We start from the raw sequence: 8,833 nt of genomic DNA, 5'->3' as shown, positions 1-8,833 counted from the left end.
TAGTTCCAAGACTAACTTAACTTCACTTCCAGATTCTTCAAGATAATCCTTGGTTCTCAAACATAAACATTTCATGGTAATGTTGCATCACTCTTTTGGTCATAATTTCCAATCATCTTTAATCAACTTGTTTATATTGTACATAGCCCATTAATCTTCCCTATTCTTTAATTCTGCTTGGTAGTTTAGTTGGATTGTTTTAGCATAGTAAAGAGTTTGTTGATTGAAATATGTTTGACTTTGAGTTGACTTATTTTTGTTAATAAATTCTTGTATTTTAAGAAATTGTGTGAATTTATTCCATGTATGTGCAGAGTTTATGCTGTTTAATAATGTCAGAGCTCGTCTCACACCTTTCTATTTTGTCCTAATACCATCGTCTTACTGGGCTGGTATTCACAGGACAACCCTTAACAGACCCAAATATTATTTGATAAAATATTAAAATATTAATATTAAATAATAATCTCAGATTCATAATTCCAACACCTATGTTAGGATCAGACTGAAGATGAGGGTCTACGGGAGAAGAACACATGGCAGCAGGTTTTGTCACAGTTTCTGTGTTTTATTGAAGATCAGGCTAGAAGTGGAGGCACAATGAGCATCCTCAGTTGGCAGCGATGGTCTGGTCGACCCAGGCGCGCAACTTAGTGACACGGGCGTAGACTCCAGGGGTGCTGGTGTTGCAGGTGCCGCTGCCCCAGGACACAATACCCACCAGAGTCCAGACTCCATTCTTCTCGCAGACCAGAGGACCACCAGAGTCACCCTGAGGAGAGCAATGACAACCCTGCTGGTTAATGAAAACTGTGAGGTCATACAGAATAAACAGAACTGGATCAGAACGAATCACTCACCATGCAGGAGGAGGCTCCAGCGGCTCCAGCGCAGATCATCAGGTCTGTGACCTTGGTGCCCCAGTGTTTGCTGCATTCAGCATTGGTCAGCAGGGGCAGAGTGGCCTGCTGGAGCAGGGCGGGGGTGTTGGCGGCTGCACAAACACACCGCACTGTTACCAGGATATTCATGCAATACAAGAACAATGGTGCCATCTACTGGCAGGGCAGTCAGGTCTCAAATCATTAACCTTCTGCTTTCTCATTGATTTGAACTGAGATCTAAAAACACCAAGCTAAAGCTCATGTGTGACAAATCTGTCTCCTTGTTAATAAAGGGTCATAGTTATAATTAACAGATTAGGACAGTGTTATAATCTGTTAAATGCTCCTATCATTACATGTTCTGATATCAGAAATAATACTCTTGGTTGTCCTGAAGGTTTTTAAACCTCTCATATTTAATATGTGAATGTTTCCATCTGCTGCGACATGAATTTCTGTTCTTTTCCTTGCTCTGATAATTAGTAATTAATAATGGCTGACTCTTTGTTTCTTCATGCAGTAGTTGTTTTAGCTGTTTAGCTGTTTTAAATCTGACCGGTTTACAGCAAACACAGACGAGTCTTATCATGACAAACAACTATTTAGGTTTACTTCAGCAGGTTCTGTGAAGATCATTATGACTCATGCCTCAACTGTTTTCCTTTAATGGGTTGAGCAAAGTGTCTTATATCAATGTCAGTGTTTTTATAATCATGAATGTACGTTTGCATTATCTTTTTGTTTTTGTTTTTTCATTTTATAACATTTGCAGTAATATTAAAGCAGTAAAAGCTGGTTTAACACATAGCCCAATAACATATTTCATTGGACCAAACTGTAAGCTAAATATAAATATGTATCTATATGATGGAGTGGCTCGGTGGATGGGGCCATGTTGTGCCAAGGCTTGGTTCTATTCCTAGCAACGCCCACGATTTGTGGTCATGTCAGTGATTTATGATTAATTAAAGAGACACAATTTGGATTTGTAAATAACAGAGACTTAAACTGGATTGTCTGAACACAGATATGAATAACTGTGAGTCCTCTAAGGCCTTTAACAGGTTCTGAGTGATGTTAACTAATGAAGAACCAACAACAATCAACCGCTATTATTGATTTGTTTCTGGTGTCCTTTAAAACCAACAGGTTGACCAAAGTGCTGTACATTTGGAGAAGAAGTAAAAACAGACATAAAACAATGTTTGACACAACAACTCATGCAGAAGAACAAACAACTCAGGTTATGTTGAACGCCAGAGACAAAACATGAGTCTTCAAAAAGGATTTAAAAGACAACAGTGAAGGAGCCTGCCTAACATGGAGAGGCAACCCATTCCATATTTCAGGGGCCCCATCACCTCTGAGCTTCATCCTTGTCTGGTCAGCTGACCTTAGAGACCGTGAAGGGGAGTATGGGTGAAGCAAGTCCGAGAGAGGGGGTGGAGCAAGCCAATTAAGACATTCGAAACAAATAAAAGGATTTTAAAATCAATCAAAATCAAACACTGAACCACTGAAGAACAACTAGAACAGTAGTGGCGTTTCTTCGCCTGTGAGATCGAGTTAGAAGACGAGCAACTGCATTTTGGACACGCTGAAGGCGAAAGAGAGCAGCCTATTTGATGCCAAAAGTACAGCGTGTTACAATAATCAAGGCGTGAACAATCTTTTCAAAACCCTGCCTGGATGAAATTGCCTTGATTTTAGCAATTTGTCACAGCTGGAAAAAGCTTGTTTTTAATACGTTGTTGACTTGTTTATGAAATCTCAGGTCACCATCTAATTTCACCCTCAGATTGGTGGCGGTGAATTTTATCAATTGAGTCAAAGAGCTAAGATTCACATGGCAGGTGCCACAAAGGCCACTCGGGTTGAATGATTTAACCTCTGTCTTTTTACCATTAAGCCTTGATTCCACTTAGACATTTTAACAAAGGATAATGAGAATGAGCATCTTGTAGATTTGACAATAATAAGCATACCAACAACAAGTAATTTCCTCTGAACGGGACCCAAGAGCACAAGACACACAGAGAAAAGAAAGGGTCCTAGTTTAAATCCCTGAGGCACCCCACAGCCAAAAGACACTGCAGATGACACAAACCTATTTATGCTGACACAAAACGTTCATTCAGGTAAGGCGGAAACCACTCAAAGGCTGCACCTTTAATAGCAACACCATGTTATAGGTGAGAAGTTTACATGCCATGATCCATTGTGATAAAGGCAGCTGTGAGGTCTAAAAGCACAAGAACAACATAATTACTTGCATTAGTAGCAAAAATATAGCATTAAAAACCCATAAAAGAAAACTTTCTTTAAATGTGTAAAATTAACTTTGTCCATTATTTTTGAGAGGAAGGGGCGTTTGTAGATTGGCCTAGTGCTATTTACACCAGCCAGGACCGAAAGACTTGTGGTATTAAAATCTTTAAGTAGGCAAGGGAGAATAGGCCCACTGGGGAAACCAGAAGGTTTCATCTGATAAACAAGTTCCTTGAGAACCATGAGACAGGTTCAAGCTAGTTAAAAGCAGCAGAGCAAGAGGCTGAAATGGAGGGGGTCTTATGAAGGAGGTGAGAAGAGGGTTAGGGTTCTGGTAAGGGAAACCTTTTCAACAAAGAAATGTAAAAAATTCTCTGATTTCAGATGAAGCTTTCAAACTGACGGGCAGGGGCACATTAAGGATGTAGTTTATGGTGTCTTGTGTGGCTTGTGACAATGGGAGGAAATCATTTCTGAAAAATATTTCTAGTTTTCAGTTTTTACAGTGGTCTGAGAAATATGCCAACTGTCTTTCAACATGTCAAAGGACACTTGAAACTTGTCTTTCTTCCAACTGTGCTTAGTACTCCTGAAGAACCGTCTGGCAGCAAGAGAGGTCAGTTAGCCAGGGCTAATGGTTGTGTTTGGGATAACTGGGTTTTAATGGCGCCACCAGCTTACATGACAGGACATAGGCTGACAGAAACTCTGATGTCAACTCTTCAGTTTTAGATCACTTGGAGTAAATGTTTATCATTGAAAGCAGGCGAGAACCGAGCAGAAGCGAAACGGTTGAACATACAACAGCGCCGAGCCGGAGCGGGCACTGAATCCAAGCAGGGAGCAGAACAAAACAGGCAGGTGATTAGACCACACATAAATACTGTGTGTATAATGACCACAACAAGATGATTAAAGCAAGTTCAGTGTGTGCCCATGTTAATGTGTGGAATCAGTCACAGACTGGACAAGAGTCAATAAGATTTAAGAAGTCTTTATCCAGTGGCTTTTCAGGATGTTCAAATCCCCAGCAATTAAGATCCAATCATATTTAGCGATCGCTCCAGCCAAGAGATCACGGAAGTCATTTAACAAGTCCTGACTATACTTAGGCGGTAGATCACTGCACATAGGACCGGGTGAGAGAGACCCAAACCAAATATAATCAACTCAAACCTGGAGGGAGTGATCGGTGTCGAGAGATGCTAGCAATTAAAACTGACCATCGCTACTCCACCCCACGGCCTCACGTCCCTGGGGGCATTAAAGTGTCATACAGGTTTCTAACTTCACCTGCTGGCCACCACATTTGCTAAAGCTTTTTCCCCAGGGCCGACACGTCCTAGAAGATGGAGCGGGTGCTCTAAGCAGGTGCGCTGGTACTTCTGACAGTACCGGGGGACATGCAGTTTTCTCATCAAACTTTTTAAAGTTTTTATCCACAGCAAAGCAAAGCTCTAAAAGTGTTTGGCATCTTTACACCGGCATGGAGTTGATGTTCATAAAAAAAGTCAGCAAAATTACGATAACAAACAAAGTTGGCAGAGGCAGACAGCAAGCCACACACAACAGTGCCATCTTGCAGATGTAAAGGAAGATTTACATAAAGCTTTTCTGACTATTTATATAGAGAAAATGACATTAAATGATTTGTAAGAAATAGCCTAAATGTCATGAAATTATTTAATAAGGCCTAAAAGACCTCAGCACTGCTCACTTTAAAGGAGACAGTAAAGATACGTTAATTGAAGGGTTAGGAATAAAAACATTTTACTGGGATCTTGATTGCAACTTGGATGATGCATTAAATCACTTCAACTTCTGTTTTCATAGATTCACGGAACCAAGTGGACCCATTGAAAACAGAATCAAAAAAGGTCTGAAAAATATAAAACTAACTCCAGACGATAAGAAAATTATTTTCTAGTTTTGAGAAATTAAAAAAAGTAGAAATCTGTCAAACCTCAACGTTTTAAACTCAAAGATTCAAGTAGATCAAATGGCTCTACAAGCGAAGAAAGATTTCTTCTGAGAACCAATAGGTCAGAAGCATTTGCATATTTGACGTGCAAAAAGCATTTCATGTGGTAGACCATTAGAAAATAATTACTGTCACAATATATAATATTGTCACAATAAATGCTTCGCTCCTATCTTAAAACTGCTTTCAGATGGTAGAAGTAAATGGAGCTCTATCAAGTGAAAAGAACGTTGGGATAGGGAGAACCACAGGGAAGTATCCCTGGCCCTTTATTTAATTTACTATTCGTTAAGCATTTAAGCTTCGGTTGCTTGCAATCTCTTATTGAAACAGGTGATCAATGGTTGTGCAATAAGATTAATCTGTGGTACTTCACTCAGGGAAATTTAACAGATTTTTCTCATGAGAAATGTAGAAGCATTTTGCATATAAACTGCTTCTTGTACAGCAGAACTGAGCAGTAGAATAACTTGTCAAAGAAAATAACCCAAATATTTCAGGTTTGTTGAAAGGCCCTAAAAAAATGGTTAAAACTACATAATAAAGTTGATGTTCCCAGATGATGTGAGATTAAGTAATGTCCCTTTAAAATCAGTCAAGATTACTAAATGTGTTATTTTCTAATTATATTTATAATGTTTTTCCTCTGTAGATTTTGTAAAGGAATTCTTACGTCTTAATTTTATGCTGTTTTATACTTTTCTGTTTGTATTGGCCATTGGGGTTTAAACAAACAGTAGAAATAAATTCTTGGCTTCTTCCTTATTTTATCCTTGGTGATGATATTTGACTGTTATGATGAAGAGCTACTCTAATGACTCCCCAGCTGGATGGTTATTGGTTCAAGTGAGGAACATAATGCATGTTCTGTTTGTTGATCTATAAACTCATCAGTTGTCTTCTGAACTACATAAGCACATGGTTTTCATGCCGGATATATTTATACGACATATTAGTTTATAAAAACTGGAGAACCAGCCTCAATGTACCAAAGGAATTGACTGAAACTCTTACCATTGTAGCGGGTCAGACCCCAGCCAGTTGTCACACACCTTAGGCCTCCGGGGAAGTTATCGGCGGTCTCAGCCAGGCATACGGGGGAAACCCGCATGTTGAGCTGGGCGGGGCTGGACAGCTTGATGAGGGTGATGTCATTATTGATGGTGTAGCCGTTGTACTGGGGGTGTCTGAACACCTGGCAGGAAGTGACATCATTAGTGGTGTCAAGTTAAAAGAAAGAGGATGTGATGTGATGTGATGGGTTTCACTTACCTTGCTAGGAGAAATCACCTGGATGCTCTCGGCATTTGAGGAGCGGTCATGTTCTCCGATGACCACACGGTCGCCGGTCCTGCAAACCGAAGACATCAAAAGTTTTATTATTTCTTCTCAGGTGAAAAAGACCATATGGTGTGATGCTTACTTGACACTGCAGTGAGCAGCGGTCACCACCCAGGTCTCACTGATGAGAGAGCCTCCACAGAAGTGGAAGCCAGTGTAATCCTGAAACAGAGATTGGTCTGATGATAACATCTGTGCACATTTTTTTAACTCACTGCAGCACAGACCTCAGATCATACATGAATCTTATAAACTGTGGGAGATGACGGCTCTGCATCAAGGTTGGTACTTGATAAGAACTGAGGAGATATTGGTATTTTACACTCCTGGAGAAGTTAAGAGACTGCAACGATTTGTTTCTGAAATCAGCATCTCTGCAGGAATGACAGCAATTCCCATCCAGTGTCACAACTTGTGGATGGATCAGGTGGTCACTACATGACAGACTGGTGCGGAGCACGTCGAGAAGCATAGAAGCTATGATTAAAAATCTGGAATATTTCACCAAATATTGAATTGTGAACTCTTTCAATCAAACTTCAGGAATTTGCAGTTTAAGAATTACAAACATATGTTCTTTTTGGTCTGAGTATGCAGCATTTCTGTTATCTACAGCCTTTCTTCTGAAAACAGAAGAATGCTGCTTTTACATAAATATACCTAAACCAAAATAAAGTCTAAAGTTTAACACCTTTTCGGTGTTAAACTAAATGAAACCAACTTTCTATCTTCTCTTAGACCAAATTAGGGCCACAGCTAATCAGCCCTGAATTAACAACCATGACCATCAAAACTCTGGGAAAATTATTTGCTCAGAAAAACCTTTAAAATAATCCCCAAGTGTTTGATCTGTTCAATTACTGTTAAAAGTTGGCAAACTTTAAAAATATTTAGAAAATCCAGTCCTTCAGAAACTGCACAGCACATGTAATTTTGGCTTCACGTGAACAAATAAATGTCCAACAAAATTCAAAGATCATCAAATCACCCTTCATCTCATGTAACTCATGATCCTCAGGGGGATGTGTTAGGAATCGTCTGAGGAGTGAAGGTTGAAGATACATGAATGCTGTAGTCTCTAAGTTGTAGCAACAATAATCATGGATCAGAAATTGATAAAAAGTGAAGTTGTGCATCCCTGAAGTTGACTGAATGAAGCATCTTTGTTGATGAAGTTTACCTGAAGGGACACCTGCCAGGGCCAGGAGTGAGGCACAGCCTCCTCACCGTTCACAATACGGGCGTAACCGGTGATGACGGGAGGGATGGCGGGTGAGCCGCAACCTGATGACATCATCATTACATTATTATCAACAACATTCAAAAACAAACTGCAGACATGTTAGGTGAAATATTTCTGTTTGCTCTCCCTTCAATCTATGCTGGGTAAATTTGTGCAGCATAAATGGTCTGCAGACGTGTTCATCCCTGAATGACTGCTGCTGAAGGCCAGTCTCACCGTAGGCGGTGCCGACGAAGGCAAGGCAGGAAAGGATCCACAGGAAGGCCATGGCTTGATCATGTAGACTCCCTCTGGTCCCGCTGCTTTTATACATCAGTGAAGCAACATGATTGGACGAGCGACAGAGATATCTTATCAGAAAACGGTGGGAGGTTGGACAGGTGCGGTTGTTTTTCCACCTGAAGGGGCAGGAACATGAAGGTCAGGCTGAGACTGAGGTTCTAAAGTAAAGCTGGAGATTAATTAATCACTAAGTTATGAATAGAAAGTCACCAAAGAGTTGGTGCTGAGATGGTTCTTATGTGGAATTAAACAGAATGATTCCTTCATACAAGAACAGATTATTTACAGGTTTGGGGTTTTAGGAATACTGCCAGAAAAGGAAAATACTAACTGAAATAATGTGGCAAGGAGAGGAAACTGATGGGAAAATTATGGAAAATAAACCATTAAACAGTAGATTAATTACATGAATAAAAACACAAAGATATATCTGAGTAAATGTGCATAAATCAATAAACTAAATACATTAAAGAATACTGCAAACAGTTAGTAAGATAACTTTATTAATCAAATGCTGTAAAACACAAATAAAATCAAGTTAAAAACAATACACCCACAGTTCAATAAATTAGAATCTGGATTCTGATGTGGCCCGTTTGTCAGATTAAAATTCAATTCAGTTTTATTTATATAGCACCAATTCACAACACTTGTCATCTCAAGGCACTTCACAACAGTCAGGTTCATACATTCCAATTAATCCTAATCATTGAACAGTGCAGTCAGATTCAGTTATTTATTCAAATTGGATAAAAAGTGTTTCTATCTAAGGAAACCCAGCAGATTGCATCCAGTCAGTGACTTGCAGCATTCACTCCTCCTGGATGAGCATGT

The 8,833-nt window shown here is 39.7% G+C and overlaps 1 protein-coding gene across 1 annotated transcript; it reads right to left on the bottom strand.

Moving 5' to 3' along the window:
* Positions 1-547: 547 nt before the first annotated feature.
* On the bottom strand, positions 548-8,056 carry LOC124867538 (chymotrypsin A-like). Its single transcript, XM_047364025.1, has 7 exons — positions 7,934-8,056; positions 7,655-7,758; positions 6,557-6,636; positions 6,406-6,484; positions 6,148-6,328; positions 861-994; positions 548-772 (listed from the first exon to the last, which is right to left on the bottom strand). Exons 1-7 carry the CDS (start codon positions 8,028-8,030, stop codon positions 611-613), a joined length of 837 nt encoding a protein of 278 aa, XP_047219981.1. The 5' UTR covers positions 8,031-8,056; the 3' UTR covers positions 548-610.
* Between the last annotated feature and the right edge of the window lie 777 nt (positions 8,057-8,833).

Source organism: Girardinichthys multiradiatus, chromosome 4 (assembly GCF_021462225.1).
Source record: "Girardinichthys multiradiatus isolate DD_20200921_A chromosome 4, DD_fGirMul_XY1, whole genome shotgun sequence".
NCBI lineage: Eukaryota > Metazoa > Chordata > Actinopteri > Cyprinodontiformes > Goodeidae > Girardinichthys > Girardinichthys multiradiatus.
The sequence above is the reverse complement of the archived record's forward strand: the minus strand, read 5'-3'. Positions and strand labels throughout refer to the sequence as shown.